At 40.5% G+C, this 18,413-nt stretch overlaps 1 protein-coding gene across 1 annotated transcript in view; it reads right to left on the minus strand.

Annotated features, from left to right (window-relative positions):
* LOC124594071 overlaps window positions 1–18,413 on the minus strand; it is a 44,655-nt gene that overhangs the window by 6,846 nt on the left and 19,396 nt on the right. Inside the window, exon 4 of the mRNA XM_047132421.1 lies at window positions 1,654–1,938. Coding sequence (XP_046988377.1) covers window positions 1,654–1,938 — 285 coding nt within the window. The remainder of the gene's footprint in view (window positions 1–1,653; window positions 1,939–18,413) is intronic.

Raw genomic sequence — 18,413 nt, forward strand, 5'->3', positions numbered from 1 at the left:
AAGAAGCAATTTTATGTTCTGCCAGTCTTCAGAAATAGTAATGGCTGAGTCTCAGGGATCCACCTCTTTTCATATCTTGTCACTAAATACTTCTACTGTGGCAGTGTTTCTTGTTTGGCAAGGATTGATTTTTGTTTTGCAAGGTGTTCTGGCAGAGTGAAACTTTTTAGTCATGAAACACACTTTTGTCCCTAGCAGTGTCAGTCTGCACTAAGGAAAGAACATGTATGAAGAAAGTAATGCAGATCTTTCCTTTTAGTTAGAATAAGATCTAATTGGTGCCAACGTTTTGGGTGGGGGTGCATCCAGGAAACCTTGTGATTCGGTTTGCCTTCAACGTATGTATTGGTGACTCACAACTGATACTTTGTACAGAATTCAAGCAACCATAGCCATTTTCATTCATCTTGCCCACACCATGTTTGCTTGCCTAGGCAGTCAGGCCAAGCGGCAAAATCACTACCAATACGAGCATTGAAATCACCAAGAATGCTAAGACAGTCCCCAGAGTGCACTCTCTGTACCACATAGCTAAGTTGTTCATAAAACTGATCCTTGGCATCTGCAACTGAGGTAATTGTTGGTGCATATACAGATGTGAGCATCATTGGTCCACTATTTGTTGTGAAATGCAGAGTCATAATGCATTCTGAGATCCCAACTGGATTTTTAGTACAACACAACAAGTCACTGCAGACAGCAAAATCGATTCCGTGCTGTCTGGGGCTAGCAATATCTTTGCCCTTGCGGAAAAAAGTGTAGTTTTTTCCCTGTATTGAGCCTTCTTCTGGCAGCCTGGTTTCCTGCAGTGCTGTTATAGTGTTATTGAGTCTGACTAGCTCTAAGTCGATAGCTCCCATTTTGCATAGCTCTTGTGAGCTTCTGGTGGTGTCCAGGAAGCCTTGCAGCATAGTGTGGATGTTCCATGTTCCATGATGCTTAATGAAATATCTTTACTTTTTATTTTATTTTTTATTTTTGTAGCAGCGGTTGTCAATAGCATGGTGATGACTTCAAGCAGTGCTAAGTGTTCCATACACCCAATGGAACAATCAGCACCAGGGCGGGCCAGTACCTGACTGACTGAGGGCTGCCGAGCTTGAAGTGGGCGGTGACTGGTCAGTGGACCTATGATGGGCCCTCCCACTGTGAATAGCAACCCCTGGCGCCCACTCCTATGCCCACTAGAGCAAGCTTATGATCAGGAACTGCCACTATCTGTGTTGTTTTCACATGAATGGAGTGTCCTCTCTGTGGATACTACTGTGCGTGGGACGCAGTTTTTAGGTGACGGCGAGTTTGCCCACTACTCGTGCCACCCTCTCAGCCTAGCTGACTGGTTCCACAGAAGGAAAAATACATGATGTGCAGAGTCAGGTTGGCTTCAGGCAATTCCCGCTCATTTCTAGTTGGACTGTACTTGCGCCTAACAGAAGTGCAATTCCGGGTTTCAATTTGGAGTTGTCTCTCTCCTGTACAATATACACAGAAGCAACTTATTCAAAAATACATAGTTATGGAAAGCTGAGCCCTGATTGTAGAGAACCATTATTTCAAAATAAATATTGAGTCCAGGAATTATAATTTTTTTTAAAAGTAGTGACAACAAAAATGTCATTTTCATTAACTTTTAGATGTAACGATGATATTTACCTGACCAGACCATCCCGTGTCTGAGATATGCGAATTCCATTAATAATCCAGTTTTGTGTGAGATCATCTGTCATCCAATATTGACCATTTTGCAAAACTGAAATTACTTCTTGTGAACAGTTTGGCCCGTGACGTGATCCTGTATAAAATACTGACACAGAAAAGTCCTGGGTCATTTGCAAGAAGTTATCAGCTGTACTTCTTGTACCACCAGAATCCACTAGATAAACTAGAGCACATTTTTCTGATGTGAAGCTGACTCCCTTGTACCACATCTTAGCGTACCTGCAAAAAAAGGAAGGGAAATGGTCATTATTAGTGATATTCTTCTCAAATGCTTGAAAAGTCAACAGGCCATGATATCTGTGAGAACAACATGTAAGATTATGCTTTATGCTGAACTGTTCGTAAACTAGCAGTACCACACCAACCAACAGAATGCAAGAGTGTCTTGTACTTTCTGCTTCTCTACTAAGAAAGTCAAGATGAGGGAGGGGGGTACATGATATCACACCCCAAATACATGGAGACATGGGATGGTACTGAGAACTCCTTATGATAAATAAACTGTTCTTGTACCCCCAGATATGAAAGACAGCTTAAAATCCACAAGCTTTTGCCTAAGTTGTTCTCAATCAGTAAGAGTGCATAAAGGGCAGGTGTCTCACTCTGTTCATTGCTAGAACATTTTTGTTGGTTTCTTAAGTTGTTTTTCTATTGCTGGAGACATCTGCATATTGTATTATGTATTTTCATGGATTGTTCAGTACTTGGGGCATGTTTACAGCACGAGACACATATGTTGCCTTATGTGCTGAAGACATTTCCATAAAATGGATACAGTAAACAGCCAGTAATGTCACAGCCATTAATATGAATATGTGAGGGTAACTGTTCTCAAACAAGGCATTCTTACCACATGACAACAGGTGCTAAAAACCTTCAAGAAGTTTGTGCACTTGAAACCACATGACACAACAAGAAGTCTGGAAAATTTTGTACCACCATGAAACTTTGGATTTGTTTTTTATATCATAAAGTTTCTGATGGCAGCTAAGAACTGCTTCAAGGCTCCAATTAATAAAAGCAAATGAAAATGAAATGTAAAAAAAAGTTAATGAGACCTGAAAGGTCTTTGTAAGAAAGTGCCACTTGTAACATCAACCATGTTAAGAGAATTAATAAAATATTCAAGTCTTGGCAATCAAAATGAGTATAATACTATTTCAGTTTAATAAATTCGTTATACCACCACCTTTTGGGAGGAATCATGAATAATATTAATGTATGTTGTGTCTCACCAAATATCACACATCTGTCAGAGATATCCACACATCAGGATGAATGATACATAAGGCCTCCGTTAGTTGCTTCCTACAGGACATAATCTACATCTGAATGCTTCTGGTAAAAACTGCTTGTGGCTAAGTCTCAGAAGCATCCAATCTCACCAAAACTATGACATTTCTTGAGTTAAATATTTGTAAAGACAAAAGTGCAGAATTAATATAGTAGTTAGTTCCAATAGCGACAACCAAATCAAAATACTGAAGCTTGGACATGAATGTGGAAATGAAAAAACAAGTGGAATATCAGTATGTGGATTATGTTTACTAGAAAATCATCTAACAGTTTATGGAATTAAATAAATACATCTAGACAGTTACAGTGTAATTTCATAATGTTTCAGAACGAGTAAAAGAAAAGACTAGTGGAAATGACTATCTGTATAATAGCTAAAGATTTTGTTGAACATATCTTTGATTACGGGGGAACAGTAGAGGATCTGAAATGCATGACTCTGAGCCTCCACGGGAGAGATAATGACAATTTCTCTCCCTCCAGAACCTCGAGGAGAGGGGATTCTCAACATTTTTGTAATGCATCTCTAGAGAAATAAAGTAATGCTGCACTTTCTGGAGCTCATATATGAATAACAGTTTATTTCTTGTGTTGGAAATGATCTGTAGGTAGTGCAGCAGAAGCAAGTGCTGTGTATTGTTTTTGTTGAAATTGTGTTGCTCTTTCCTCTACCTGTCATATGTTTTATGTTATGTATTATGGAACTTGGGTTTGTAGCTGTAACTACTTAGTCATAAAAATGTGAACAGTTTACATTATAAATGCAGCTCTTAATGAAAGCAGTATATCTGCATTATAATATGAAGTTTTTTTCACTAAATGCAGAATAAATGTGAATTTGCTACAACTTAATCTCTGTGATATAATCACCCTCTCAAACTATAGTTTTTATCAAACTATAGACCACATTAATGTGGGGAGACTAAGTGATATAGATAGTCAAACCATAGGTGATTTCAGGGGTTTACCTGTGGAGGTGAAAGACTGACATAATTATGATTCCTGTAGATGAGCAGTATCCCTCTCAACAGTTACAGAGACAACATTCTGAACAACTGAGTGATCTGCCCTTTGCACCTTAGTCAAAATTATCTGTCAGTTTGATACTGTGGTACAGGTGACAGCAAGGGGAAACTACAATTGTAAAATTTCCTGAGGACATTGAGTTTTGAGTTTTGCCAGTTGTTACATGTAGAGACAGATCAAATCAGTCTTCTTCTTCTTCTTCTTCTTCTACTACTACTACTACTACTACTAATAATAATAATAATAATAATAATAATAATAATAATAATAACAACAACACTATTCAAAGTCCCATCATGTCCTCTTGGTAGCCATCAATATGAAGTGAAGTACTGTATTCAGTAATAAAATTAATAAATGACTCCCTGCCTTGGATTTGATGTGATCTGGCACGTGTCTTCAGCAGGTAGCCATCAATATGAAGTGAAGTACTGTATTCAGTAATAAAATTAATAAATGACTCCCTGCATGCACCCCCCACCCCCTCACACACACACACACACACACACACACACACACACACACAAATCCCATCCAGACTATTCCAAGGAAGAAAGATATAAGATATTCCCAAAGATATTCACATCAGCAATTGACAATGTCTACGTCTGGCCTATGAATCCATTCATTAATATACACAGATTTTCTATTCAGAAACAGAAAGAGAAAGTAAATGAAGATAAGATGGAAGACATGAAACTTACAAGAAGAATTTGAGAGACCATTATGTAAAAGACCTAAACTGAAACAAGACCCCTTGAGTAGATGACACAGCTGCAGAAATATTGAGATCCTTGGAAGAGACGGCCATGACAAAACTATTCCACATGTGGTACAAAATTTATGGGACAGGAAAAATACTATCAGACTTCAAGAAGAATGTAATAGTGCCATTTTCGAAGAGTACAAGTGCTGACAGTGCAAATTCTACTGAAGTTTAACAAGTTATGGTAACAAAACATTGACACAAATTATTTACAGAAGAATGGAAAAAGACTGGTAGAAGTAAAACTTGGGGAAGATCAGTATGGCTTCTGAAGAAATGCACAAACTTGCAAAGCAATATTGACCCAACCCTATGACTGATCTCAAAATATTGGTTGAAAATAGACAAAATTATATTCATAGCATTTGTAGATTTCAGTGTTGTCTAGAGTACATTCTTTAAAATTCTGAAGGATGCGGGGACAAAATAGAGAGAGTGAAAAGTTATCTACAACCTATACAGTAGCCAGTCTGCAGTTACAAGAGTCAAAGGACATGAAAGGAAGGCAGAGTGAGTAGTCTATTCCCAGTGTTATTCAATTTGTACATTGATCAAGCAGCAAAGGAAAGCAAGAAGATATTTGGTAAGGGAATTTAAAATTCAGGGAGAAAAAATAAAAACTAATGTTTGCCGATGGCATTGAAATTCTGTCAGAAATAGCAAATGTGGACTTGGAAGAGCAGTTGAAAGGGATGGAAAGTATTTTGAAAAGAGGTTATGACATGAACACCAACAAAAGTAAAATGAGTGCAATGGAATGAAACTGAAGTAAATCCGGCAAAGCAGTGGGACTTAGGGAATAAAACACTAAAGGTAGATGAGTTTTGTTATTTTTGCAACACAATAACTGAAGATGGCTGAAGTAGGGAAGGTGTAAAATGCTGATTGGCACTCGCAGGAGAAGTTTGTGGATTTTCTAGCTATAGCAACTAACTGTCCACAGAAAACTCCCAACTTCTTATGATCAGGCACTTTTATTACGGCTCATTAAATTACACCAGACACAGGAAAAACATTACAGACCATAATAACTCAATCTCCGCTAGAGCCAAAAGCACACCCCTTCCAAAGAATCCCAAGTCCAAAGACAATTTACTCTGCACCTGGCAGGCAGCAATTGCTGGCAGACGATGGTCGCCACATGTTTTTCTGGAAAAGAGGAATTTGTTAACATTTAATATAAATTTAAATGTGAGGAAGTCTTTTCCAGTGGTTTTTGTCTGAAGTGTAGCTTTGTATGGAAGTGATATGTGTATGACAGCAATTCAGATAATAAGAAGACAGATGCTTTTGAAATAAGGTGCTATAGAAAAATGCTGAAAATTAGGGGGGTAAATCAAATACCAAAAGACGTACAGAATCAGTTGGTGGAAAAAAAAAATTATGGCACAATTTGACTGTAAGAAGAGAGAGGTTGATAGGCCACATCCTGAGGCTTCACAGAATGGAGAGGTTGGGGCAGGGGAGGGGGGGGGGGGGGGGGAGGGGTTAATAATTGTAATGGGAGACCAAGGCCTGAATACAGTAAGCAGGTTCAAATGAATGTAGGTTGTTAGCAGTAGATATTCAGAAGTGAAGGGGCCTGCACAGTATAGACCATCATGGAGAGCAGCATCAAACCACTCTCTTGGGGTACTCCTTGAAATCTGCCAATTTTGTTCCATTAATAATAATGTGTTGAGTTCCTTCTGCAAGGCAGTCCTGAATCTAATAAAAATGTCATCCAATACCTGTATTTTGTTCACTAAACAACTGTGTCAAACTTGACTGGAATGCATTCCTGAAGTCAAGGAATATGACATCAACATGAGGTCCATCATCTACAGTGCTGTGGCTCTCATGAATGTACAGAGTGAGCTGAGTTTTCACAAGATCTCTGTTTGTGAAATCCAACTTGATTTTTACAGAGAAAGTTTTTGCTCTCCATAAACGTTTTAATGGGTGAACATACAGCATATTCCACAATTCTAAAACAGATTGACGCCAGCAAAATTAGCCTATAATTATATGCCTCTGTCATGAGTATAAATAGCACTTTTTCAATTTATTAATTAATATTTGTTGCTCCAAAGATCTACAGTAAACTAGTGGTCAAAGGCGAGCAAGTTCTTTCACATAATCTCTGTAGAGTCTCTCACATACCTTGTGCAGTCTACATTCCTTTCCACTATTTAGCAGTTTTAATGGCATTCTAATTAACAATTACTTATCTCAATATCTTCCATTTCATCATCTGTCAAAGCAGGAATCGTATTACAATCTTCCATGGTGAAACAATCTCTGGGGACCAAATTCAGTATTTCAACCGTCTCTCTGCATTCTTCAGTTCTGATACCAGTACAGAAACTGAGAGTAACTGAATAGATGATTTCAGACAACTTCCTAACTTTATCTAAGATTAAAATTTCTTGGGCCTCTTGCTTGCTTTTGAATTTGTTGAACACTTTGAAAGGGTGCAGAAATTTAGAGACTACAGAAACTTTAAAATATGTGCGAATGAATGAGTAAACATTATCAAGCTACAGCATTGCTCTTGTATTCTTTAATGTTGTTTTGTAAACTCATGTTTTAGTTGTATACTGAATATGACATTTTTCTCAGTTTGGCTTTGTGCACATTCTGTTTGAGGTATTTGTTGGGCTACAGGCAGCATCGGAGCAGAGCAGCTGATGATAATCATGTCACAGCAAGTGCAGTTTATGGAAGGAAGTAGAACATGAAAAAGAACAGGGATCATTAGATAGTAATCCAAGTATCTCAAACAAAAATATTTGAAGAAATAACCAAGCACATTATAGAAGAGCTAGTGCTTGTAATTAGTAGTACACACTAGCATAACATAATCAACATCACTATGAGGCAACACAGTTTGCATTATGACAGCAAGCACAAGTTGACAACAGGCAACACAGTTGCAGTGTAATGACTTGCTGTGAGGCAATACGAACATGCAATGACGACCGCTAAGATAACTGTGGCCAACACATTACACCACCAGTGGTAGTAGTTCAACCCACATACAGCTGTGAATGCTGTGAGAACTACAATTGATATGACCCAGTTAGCTGCCACCAGCCTACACACCGTGACAAGAGCTACTGCTTATGACACCACTACACAGCAAACACCTGCCAATAGCAGTACTATCTGCTGGGTGCAAACAAAATTTAATTTACAAAGTGAAGTGTTGTGATGATGTTGTTACAGAACTATTGACCTTTGTGCATGAGATAGAAATTTTAAGACAGCTATTATAATCAAGTCATTTGCAATTGCTTATCATCAAGACAAATTCTAATCTGAATGGATCAAACAAAAATACTTGGAGAAATAACCAAGCCCCTTACAGAAGAGTCAGTGCTATGTCATAAATAATACAAACATGCATAACATCAATAATGATGGTACTAATATATGCACGTATTTCAGCATATTTATTTATTTTTCACTATTTTAATGAAGAATTGATTAGACTGCAAACATGGCTTTGACAATATGTCAATGGAAGAATTTATTGGCCAACACTAATAGTAGATTTGTTCAAATAGGACACAACTTTGGTGTTACGAATAAAAACCTTCTACAAATTGAAACTATGTTAGGTACTTGGAATCCAGTATGGTCAAGTATTTTTTGGATCATTTTCCATGGAATAGCAATGGTCTATGAAACTATAATAAAATTATTTCAAAACAGTCTTGCTCACATGTAAGCTACTCATTTCATTTTGTAACCAGTTTTGATATCTTACAGGATTGTCATCAGTGTTCTTCACACCTCTCTAGAACAGCCTGCTCCATGCCACCATTTCCTGCTGTCGTAAATGTGGCCTGATGATAATGCTATAAGACATCAAAGCTGATCATCAAAGAAAATAAACAATTTCAATGTGATCAATACTGTTTTTATTGAAATAATGGCAATAAGTATTTTCATCCCTCAAGTAAATGGTTGGATGCACAGGTCAGAGAAACAATTACATATAGAATGAAATGATAACTAAATCAAGACCCTAAGCTGCCAACAGACATTGATATACATCAACGGGGACAGTTGAAAATGTGTGACCCTACCAGGACTCGAACCCAGGCTCTCCTGCTTACATGTCAGACGCTGTATCCATCTGAGCCACCAAGGGCACAGAGGATAGTGCGACTGCAGGGATTTATCCCTTGCACTCTCCCAGTGAGACCAACATTCCCAACTTAATGTCCACACACTACATTCGTAGTGCCCCTGCCCTCAACACTCATTATTTGCAGCAGACAATCTTACCGAGTCCCGTAAGAGTTCAGGCAATGTGTGTGCATCGGACATGTCCGAAAGAACAGATACCATCTTCACATAATTACATATAGGTCTTAGTTACATGGAAGAAATGGATAAACATATTGAAAAGGTAGAAGTAAAGCTAGATAGTAAAGTAGAACATGTACACATTGTTAAATCTGAACAGGGTAAATGAAAAACAAGAACTGAAGCTTTAGAGAAATAGTCATTACAAACCAAGAATAGTTTACAAAAGTGTATGAATAAAAATACAGATGTTCTTTTGATAATTATTAACAAAATGGAACCATGATTAGAGAAAGTAGAGTCTGAGAGAGAACTACAAAGTAATAAGTCATCATCAATCAACACAATACTCTTAGATGCAAAGTCCATATTACATAATAATAACACTCTTAAGTGTACTCTAAAAGAAGCCACACTTCCTAATAGTTTATACATAGAATACGCCAAAAATGAAATCAGAAAAGAATTTGTACATCTATTAGATGGAAACATAATACAACCTACTAGCAGTGACAATTTTAATACCACATTAAACAAAGGATCAAACACAAATTTCCCAAGTTTATACTATCTAGACACATACACCCAGTATTATCTCTAAAGTCATTCAAAGGCATGTTGCTTGACACATGCACAATTATGATAAAATAAGATTTGTGTTAAGTCATATGCATGGTGATATAGCTCAGTGGAGAATGTTACAGCTACAGGATTTCACAACATATCACAGTTTTGAGATAGTGCTTAAGTCCAGGTATTGAAGTGAGGGTGCTCAAAAGAAGTTTAAATTGGAATTATTTGGTTCAAACCATACAAAAGTGGCAATTGGAAATGATATAGAGAATTTGTAGGCTGGCACCTAAATAAAGCAATTTGGGAGGAACATTTAGTAGAGATAATCATTAGTAAATTACCTTGGAGAGTCAAAGATAAGCTTGTAGGAAATGATTGGGCAAAAGTGTCATCATTAATACAGTACTTATAGCAAATAGATATAGTATAACAGTTATCTTTCAGATGGCAAAATAATAACGTCAATAAATGAAATATGAATGATAACAACCAACAAACTGACACAAGAACAAACAGTAGGAATGAATACTTCAATTAAGGACATGGTGGAGGAATACCATACATAAGAGACAACCCAGATAACACACTTTACAGTAGAGGTAATGACAAAGAGGAAAACCCTTAGGTTTCTGGGTAGTGGTTCAGTCTCCAGAAGCATATATAGATGAGCCACAAACAAGCATTAGTATATTCATTAGGTTTGATGAAAATAAGAAGCAATCCTCAGCAGAGGAGAAAGAATATATACTGAAAGAGTATTTTAAGCCTAAAGTTGATGGCTCACTAAACCATATAACAGCTCCCATTATTTTAGACTCAGGGAGTGAGATTTTTGTTACTGATGTAGGACTTTTGGTAATAATGATTTACTACACGCTTTATTTCAATTACCAGCTTCATCTGGGCCTATGCTCCACTGTGACGATGCTCCTGGTTCTCCTGACTCCCCTCCTGAGGTACAGCAGTGCTCTGCCAGCGCTCCATCTGGCCTGCCAGTTTTTGTGCAGTTATGTGATGAGACCATTAAATTAGTGGAGCTGTAGTCATTGTTACAAGAGCATGTACAGAGTTAGAGGGAAAGGACTTATTTGATGTGGCATTTTTGAGGAGAATTATCATGCACAAATCTTGATTATTGCACAGTCTGTTTTGTCCTCCAGATAACATCCTTTCGTATGATGTGGTGTCAATGACTGCATAATCAGCAGAGGTGGCTGTTCGGCAAATCTGACAGTGACAGCTGCCTCAAGAGGTCACCACAGCTGATGGAACTCCTTTGCCATGATTTCTGTAAACACCGATCACCTGTTGGATGACATCATGTTACATGGAGAGCCAATGAGCAAGAAGCTCATCATCCTGGCCAATGGCAGCCAATCACATAGATTGAATGTAGGCCTCTACAGTCAGTTCACAGTGAGTTCATGCATGATCAGTCCACAGTTGGTCTACACTGAGAAGTCAACAAACTACTGCCTATGGCAGTCATTAGTGGTTGGTATCACCGCCAGTAAGTGGACCTACTGGAAGTGACTCGAAAGATGGCTTGGTACATATGGACTTGTTAAGAAGAACTATGAGACATTTATTCTACATCAGGTTGTGAACTTAGTTACTGGACATTACCTGTTCCAGAAAGTGGACACCTTCACACTTCTGTACATGTAGATTTGAGATACATTTTCAAGTTTCCTGTTTTGTCTTTCCATTATAATAAAAACATGTTGACAATTGTAGGTTTCATGTTGTTTTTTTTTAAACCCTCTCGATGTATCAATTATTCAGTATTTATAATTTAGCTTAAGTCTACTGAGCTCACTATGTGCAGCAAGGTGTGATACGTCTGCCAGCCCAAATCACATGGACAAACACAACTGCAGATTTAAAGATTGCTGGAGACTGTCTTGGCCACACTTGTCTCAGCTTGCTGAGGCATACTACATGCTTTCCGGCTAACATATTTACAACAACCTTGTGATACTTGGCTATTTACTGGACATTGATTCAGACTCTTCTTATTTCTGGTCACTGACTTTTGACTTGCACATGGACATGTCTAGTTCCCTAATGCAGTGTGGTTCCTGTACTCCATTCAACCTCACGTTGTGTTGACCATGAGGCATCGGTGGCATGTGTGTACACCGAGAGAGCAGTTTTATTGGAGTGATTTTCATCCCAACAGAGCTACAGTGTTCCTCAGCATTAATGTCAAGAGTTATTCAGTAAATCTCCAGAGGCCACCTCTAAAAATCTTTGTTTTTGTTTGATTCAAAAAGATTCAGGATCTATTATTTCCTGTAATGTATTAGGCTGGTGTATAAGTTTGTAGCGTTTACGTTGTGCATGTTGCTATTCTGGTTGCTGTGGTTTATTTATTGTCTGTCATTTTTTATTTGTAGTTCACTGTTGCTATTTGAGTTGACATATTGTCATTTTCTCATTTGGAGATCATGAGTAGAACTGTGGACACTAGAAAATGGAGTGTCAAGTGGAGAAATTGGAACATTTCTAACTTCTCCTTCTGTTTGAGTTAAATAGAGGGGTGACAGCTATGGATACAACAAGAAACACTTGTGCTATGTACGGGGATAATGCTACTGGACCCAGCACAGCAAGCAAATGGTTTTCTGGTTTTAGAGATGATCATTTTGACATTAATGACTCTCCACATTCAGGAAGACCTTCAGGATTCCATAATGATCCAACGGGCACAATATTTCGGCAATCAAATATGATATCATCAGGTGCACTGATGAACTGAGCTCCTGAGGACACGCGACCAACTAATATCCTCTGCCCACACAAGCTGCTCTGCCTGTCGTGGTCGGTGCCCACAGCCCTGTGTCAGCGGTCATGGAGACACTAGCATTATCGTCTATTACGGCATTGATGTAAGTTCTCTGTGCGCCCTGGTCACCAGATCATTTTGTTTGCTGCGTGTCTTCTTAATTAAATCCAGTTCCTGTTCCCAAGCCTTGCTAACAAGGGGAGGCCATGATGTTGGGATCACAGATATACTTCAAATTTGTACACCTTTAGTAGACCATTAAACAAAATAATTTGGAAGTAGTAAGGTGCACTACTCAGGCTATTCCGAGAAAATTGCAATAGAAGTTTTAGGCATTTATTATGTAACTAATGTATCTACGTGTAGGGGCAGCATGCTAGAGTGGTCAAGCAGTTAGAATTCAGCTTTGTAAGATGAACATGTATGGGGCAATGGTTTGACTGCCGCTTAAACCTTCATTTTTGTAGCACAAGTGTAATTTTGATGCCATCATCAGGTGTACAGACAAACTAAGCTTCTGAGGGTGTGCAGCTGACTAATAACCCCTGCCCCCACAAGCTGCTCCATCCATGGTTTGCACCTGCAGCCCTGTGTCAGTGGTCACGGAGACACTGGCTTTGGCATCTGCGTTGATGTAGGGTCTCTGTGCGCCCTGATCGCCATATCGTTTTGTTTGCTGAGTGTCTTCTTCATTAAACCCAGTGCTGGTTCCCAAGCCTTGCTAATAAGGGAAGACCATGACATTGAGATCATAGATTTACTTCAAAATTTGTACATATTTAGTAGGCCATAAAAACAAAATAATATGCAAGTAGTAAAGTGCACTACTCTGGCAATTCCGAGAAAATTGCAAGAGAAGTTTTAGGCATTTATTATGTAACTAATGTATCCACATGTAGGTGCTGCATGCTAGAGTTCATGTGGTTAGCATTCGAACTCTGTAAGACGAACATGTATGAGGCAGTGGTTAAAATCCCGCTCAAACTTTCATTTTTGTAGTGCAAGTGTAATTTCTGTAGTATTCAAAAAATTTGCACCTACACTATTCATTCTCACTACATTAGCAATTTCTCACCAGTATGCAGGATAACTGCCAAATGGGGCCTACCTCTATGTCTGCAGCTTGAAACATCGAGGTGCAAAGTAGTTCCGGGTACCTTACCAGATTGCAAGTGCACGGGTTTTTGCAAATCACAACAGGCATGCATTCTCAGGAAAACTCTTTGTGTTTCTTCATTTACTCATCAATAGTTATAAATATGTGTGTAAAATTAAATTAAAAATAGTAAGTAGTCAAATAATGAATTCACTAAAACTTCACGCAAATACAAGTGTGTGTTTTTCTTTTTAATTATATTACCTCTCAAATCTCATATACATTAAATAATATGACCAATTATGAAAAAAAGTAGATTAAAAAATTAAGTTGAGTGACCCTCAAACCATCTGTTCATACATGTTCGTCTTTCAACACTCGAACGCTAACCACTTGACCACCATGAACTATAACATGCGGCACCTATGCACAGAATCAATTACATAACAGACACTTAAAACTTCAATTGCAATTTTTTGGAACTGCCAGAGTAGTGAACCTACTTGCATATTATGTTGTTTTAGTGGCCTACTGAAGGTGTACAAAGTTTGAGGTAAATCTGTGATCCCAACGTCGCGGCCTCCCCTTGTACGATTACAGTCGCAGGCTTGGTTGATGAGATTGTCCGTGGTATGAATTTCTATGGCCTCTCTAACAACGCTGTCCTAGTATTTGAAAATCTGTGCCAAGATTCGGGTTCACTCGTACTCCATTGCATGATTCTCGACTGCTGACTTGTTGGGATAAATCAGTCGAGTGTGCCTTTGGTGTTCTTGGCAATGATCTTTGATGGTGCACACTGTCTGTCAAACATATCTCCCCACACACTGACATGGGATCTGGTATATGCTGACCTTCCACAATTTGATGTCATCTTTGACACTTCCCAATAATGCTTGTGTTTTATTTGGGGGGCAAAAGACAGTTTATACTTGGTGCTTCTTCTACATGTGTCTGATTTTCCCTGATAGTTTTCTAGTGGACAGTAGAAAGGCAGTGGCTGCCTCTTCCTCTGTGGCTTCTTCCATCTCCACAGATTTCACCGTTTTGGTGTGGTGGAGAGCACACCTAATCTGCCGTTCTGGGTACCTGTTTTTTTGTAATACAGTTGTTTGGTGTCCCAGCCCCTGGGGCAGACTCTCTGCATCTAAAATGGTATACATCCTGTGTACTAGTGCTTTTAGTAACCAATTTCTCTGTGAAGGGTGGTGACAACTCTCTGCATACAAATACAGGTCAGTGTGTGTCTTCTTTCAATACACAATGTAGCCCAGGGCATCATCAGCTCTTCTCCTGACCGTGATGTTCAGGAATGGTAATCTTCCTTCTGCGTCAGTCTCCATAGTGAATTTGATGTTTGCAAGCATGGAGTTCAAATACGTACGGGAGTTTAGGAGTTTGTCCATTCCATGAGGCCAGATGACTAACGTGTCATCCACATAACACAGAAAACGTGTGGGTTTCCATTTGGATGATGGCTGGGCTTCCTTCTTGAAGTACTCCACAGACAAATTCATGACCACAGGCAAGAGTGGGCTGCCAATTGCAACTCCTTCCATTTGTTCATAGCATCCTGCTTAAACAGAAAATATGTGGAGGTCATGGTGTGTCTGAAAAAGGCAGTGGTCTTCGCATAACATTTCTAACCAATAAGTTCTAGTGACTCCCATAAGGGTACCATTTTAAATAATGAAATGATGTCAAAACTCACCAGGATATCTGAGTCTTTCACCCTGAAGTTGTTGAAGCATTTTACAAAATACACATAATTGCAGACATGATGAGTGCATTTACCAGCATAAGGGCTTAGTATTTCTGTCAGGTATTTTGCCAGCAGTTCCACGTCAGTCAGACTGATGATCATCTTGCATGGGGCCTCCAGTGATTGTTCGTCAAGAGAGATGTGAGAATTTTTGTATTCGGTATCCTGTGGACTTTCTATGTGTGGAATCAGCTGCCATCTAGGTAACACCATCAATCCAATCCCAGATCCAGGAGTTAAAATGATTGGCCAGTTGGGTGTAGCCTAAACAGTTCCTGGGAATTGCATTCAAGGCTTCAGCAGGTAAATGATCTGGCAACATGGGCGACCAGAGAACTTACATCAACGCCACCATAGACGCCGATGCTAGTGTCTCCACGATCGCCAAAGTATGGCCACAGGTACAGACCATGGACAATGCAGCTTGTGGGGGCAGTGAATATTAGTCAGCCATGTGCCCTCAGAGCTCAGTTCTTCAGTGCACCTGACAGTGATGGCATGTTTGACTGCCAAAATATTGTGCCTGCTGGACATTACGAACTGGCAGTATACTTGTAGACTATTTGATCAACAAATACACTGGGAGAAACTGAAGAATCACAGAGTATACCTTTATGGGGAAGAGATGTATCAAAGCACAAAGAAATTCGACAAGCTGCACCACCAAAGATGCTGTCTGCAGAGTGCCTTTGCCTTACCGAAGAGATGTATTGCTGAGCATATTGTGCCGAACTTTGCTAAGGTCTCGCATCACATCAATTCTGCAACAACCAGGAGAATTAAGACGTGGGCCAGCCTTGCTTTGGTATGTTAGACAGTGCACTTTACCCACCGAAGCACTGAGTTCAATCCCCAAGAATTATATAGACTATGTTTACAACTGACCATTTTAATTTCTGGACCTGCGATTGGATTGGTGGTGTTGCCTCGATGGCAGTCTCCTCATAGAAAGGCCACAGGATATCAAATATCAAAATTCTCAGTCTCTCTGACAAATCATCAGTGGAGGCCCCATGCAACATGATTGTCTAATCATCAATCTGACTGACATGGAGCTGAGTGATGATGCAGTTTCAGTTCTGGAGAAGGGACTTAACTTTGCTCCCATCTCTAAGTACATACTGGTTGCAGACATGGTTAGTACAGATGAACAAGTCGCGGCATGGCTACTGCCTGAAGCAGTGGAAGAAGTACATCATGAAGCATGCTGTGTTCTGATAAGAACTAAGCCTATAAAATCAAACATTACCAGCAGAGAGCAAGGGCGATTCAGGACCTGAGAGAGTGCCCTGAGGTTGCCATCTTACCTGCTGACAAACACGATGTTACTGTGGTTCTTTCCCACAAAGACTATCTTAAGAAGATGCAGGGCCTGCTGGATGATGACTCCTACAGGAAGATCAATGCTGACTCCACAAAGAAGGTAGAGAAAAAGACTAGGGCCCATTTGAGGATGTTGATTTACCATACAGTCTCGCCAGAAAACTGTTACACAAGGACGTGTACCACCAAGACTTTATGGACTGCCTAAAGTTCACAGAGATGGGGTACCATTGCGTTCCATACTCAGCAACATTAGGGCACCTACACATTTGCTGGCAAAATGCCCGATGAAAATACTAAGCCCTTATGTGGGTAAATGCACTCATCATACCCACAATTCTGTGGATTTTGTAAAACATCTCGACAATCTCACTGTGAAAGACTCAGATATCCAGGTGAGTATTGATGTTGTTTCATCACTCACCAGGGTACCTCTACAAGAGCCACTAGAGCTCATTGGTCAGAAGTTTGATGAAAAACCACTGACCTTTCCAGCCATGTCCTGACTTCCACCATTTTCTACACTCCTGGAAGTGGAAAAAAGAACACATTGACACCGGTGTGTCAGACCCACCATACTTGCTTCGGACACTGCGAGAGGGCTGTACAAGCAATGATCACACGCACGGCACAGCGGACACACCAGGAACCGCGGTGTTGGCCGTCGAATGGCGCTAGCTGTGCAGCATTTGTGCACCGCCGCCATCAGTGTCAGCCAGTTTGCCGTGGCATACGGAGCTCCATCGCAGTCTTTAACACTGGTAGCATGCCGCGACAGCGTGGACGTGAACCGTATGTGCAGTTGACGGACTTTGAGCGAGGGCGTATAGTGGGCATGCGGGAGGCCGGGTGGACGTACCGCCGAATTGCTCAACACGTGGGGCGTGAGGTCTCCACAGTACATCGATGTTGTCGCCAGTGGTCGGCGGAAGGTGCACGTGCCCGTCGACCTGGTACCGGACCGCAGCGACGCACAGATGCACGCCAAGACCGTAGGATCCTACGCAGTGCCGTAGGGGACCGCACCGCCACTTCCCAGCAAATTAGGGACACTGTTGCTCCTGGGGTATCGGCGAGGACCATTCGCAACCGTCTCCATGAAGCTGGGCTACGGTCCCGCACACCGTTAGGCCATCTTCCGCTCACGCCCCAACATCATGCAGCCCGCCTCCAGTGGTGTCGCGACAGGTGTGAATGGAGGGACGAATGGAGACGTGTCGTCTTCAGCGATGAGAGTCGCTTCTGCCTTGATGCCAATGATGGTTGTATGCGTGTTTGGCGCCGTGCAGGTGAGCGCCACAATCAGGACTGCGTACGACCGAGGCACACAGGGCCAACACCCGGCATCATGGTGTGGGGAGCGATCTCCTACACTGGCCGTACACCACTGGTGATCGTCGAGGGGACACTGAATAGTGCACGGTACATCCAAACCGTCATCGAACCCATCGTTCTACCATTCCTAGACCGGCAAGGGAACTTGCTGTTCCAACAGGACAATGCACGTCCGCATGTATCCCGTGCCACCCAACGTGCTCTAGAAGGTGTAAGTCAACTACCCTGGCCAGCAAGATCTCCGGATCTGTCCCCCATTGAGCATGTTTGGGACTGGATGAAGTGTCGTCTCACGCGGTCTGCACGTCCAGCACGAACGCTGGTCCAACTGAGGCGCCAGGTGGAAATGGCATGGCAAGCCGTTCCACAGGACTACATCCAGCATCTCTACGATCGTGTCCATGGGAGAATAGCAGCCTGCATTGCTGCGAAA

The sequence above is a fragment of the Schistocerca americana genome, chromosome 2, assembly GCF_021461395.2.
Source record: "Schistocerca americana isolate TAMUIC-IGC-003095 chromosome 2, iqSchAmer2.1, whole genome shotgun sequence".
NCBI lineage: Eukaryota > Metazoa > Arthropoda > Insecta > Orthoptera > Acrididae > Schistocerca > Schistocerca americana.